The sequence below is a fragment of the Ursus americanus genome, chromosome 14, assembly GCF_024610735.1.
Source record: "Ursus americanus isolate L20-20 chromosome 14, mUrsAme1.1.p, whole genome shotgun sequence".
In the NCBI taxonomy this organism is placed as follows: Eukaryota; Metazoa; Chordata; class Mammalia; order Carnivora; family Ursidae; genus Ursus; species Ursus americanus.
This window is the reverse complement of record NC_142140.1, coordinates 53,359,161-53,360,206: the sequence shown is the minus strand read 5'-3', so window position 1 is coordinate 53,360,206 and position 1,046 is coordinate 53,359,161. Positions and strand designations below refer to the sequence as shown.

Genomic DNA, 1,046 nt, shown 5'->3' with positions numbered 1-1,046 from the left:
TTAGCCTGTTCTTCTAAGGAACCTCCATAGGGCACTCTTGATGTCCCTGTTCCTTAGGCTGTAAATGAAGGGGTTCAGCATGGGGGTGACCACAGTATACACCACTGAGGCCACCATATCCTTCCTGGGGGAAGGCAACAATGCTGATCCAAGGTACACTCCAATAGCAGTTCCATAAAACAAGCAAACAACTGACAGGTGGGAGCCACAGGTGGAGAAGGCTTTGTACTTCCCACCAGCGGATGAGACTCTCAGAATGGAGGAAACAATTTTATAGTAAGAGAAAAAGATCCCTGAGATAGGAAGAAAGCCAGAGATGGCACCCACAAAATACATGACTATGTTATTGGTGGAGGTGTCAGAACAGGCAAGGCTGAGGAGTTGAGAAGGGTCGCAGAAAAAATTAGAAATTTCCATATCCTTGAAGCAGGTAAGTTGTAACACAGTCAAATTGTGCAGCTGGGAGTCCAAAAGGCTAACAAAAACAGACAACAAAACCAACAAGCCACAGAGGCGGGGGTTCATTATGACTGAGTAGTGTAGAGGGTGACAGATGGCCACAAACCGGTCATATGCCATTGCAGTCAGAAGCATACTGTCCATACATCCAAAAAGGATCAAAAAAGACATCTGAGTCAAGCAACCCACATAGGAGATGGCTCTGCTCTGAGTTTGGATGCCCACGATCATCTTGGGGATGGTGGTGGAGGTGAAACCAATGTCAGCCAAGGACAGATTGGAGAGGAAGAAGTACATGGGGGTGTGGAGGTGGGAGTCACAGCTGACGGCCAGGATGATGAGCAGGTTCCCCAGCACGGTGACCAGGTACATGAACAGGAACAGCCCAAAGAGAAGGGGCTGCAGTTCTGGATCATCTGAGAGTCCCGTGAGGAAGAATTCTGAGACACTCGTTAGATTTTGTTGTTCTATGTGGCTTGGACACCTTTTGAAAAAGAAAAGGGGGTTGGAAAAGTGAATCAAGTAAATGGGCATCCAGCACTGTGTCCCTATTGTGTATTCAAGCAGTTCACAAATAAAATATTCAT

At 46.8% G+C, this 1,046-nt stretch overlaps 1 protein-coding gene across 1 annotated transcript; it reads right to left on the bottom strand.

The window, feature by feature from the left end:
* On the bottom strand, nucleotides 1-1,046 carry LOC123777638 (olfactory receptor 7E178-like). Its single transcript, XM_045774404.2, has one exon. The coding sequence runs from the start codon at nucleotides 991-993 to the stop codon at nucleotides 1-3; it is 993 nt and encodes a 330-aa protein (XP_045630360.2). The 5' UTR covers nucleotides 994-1,046.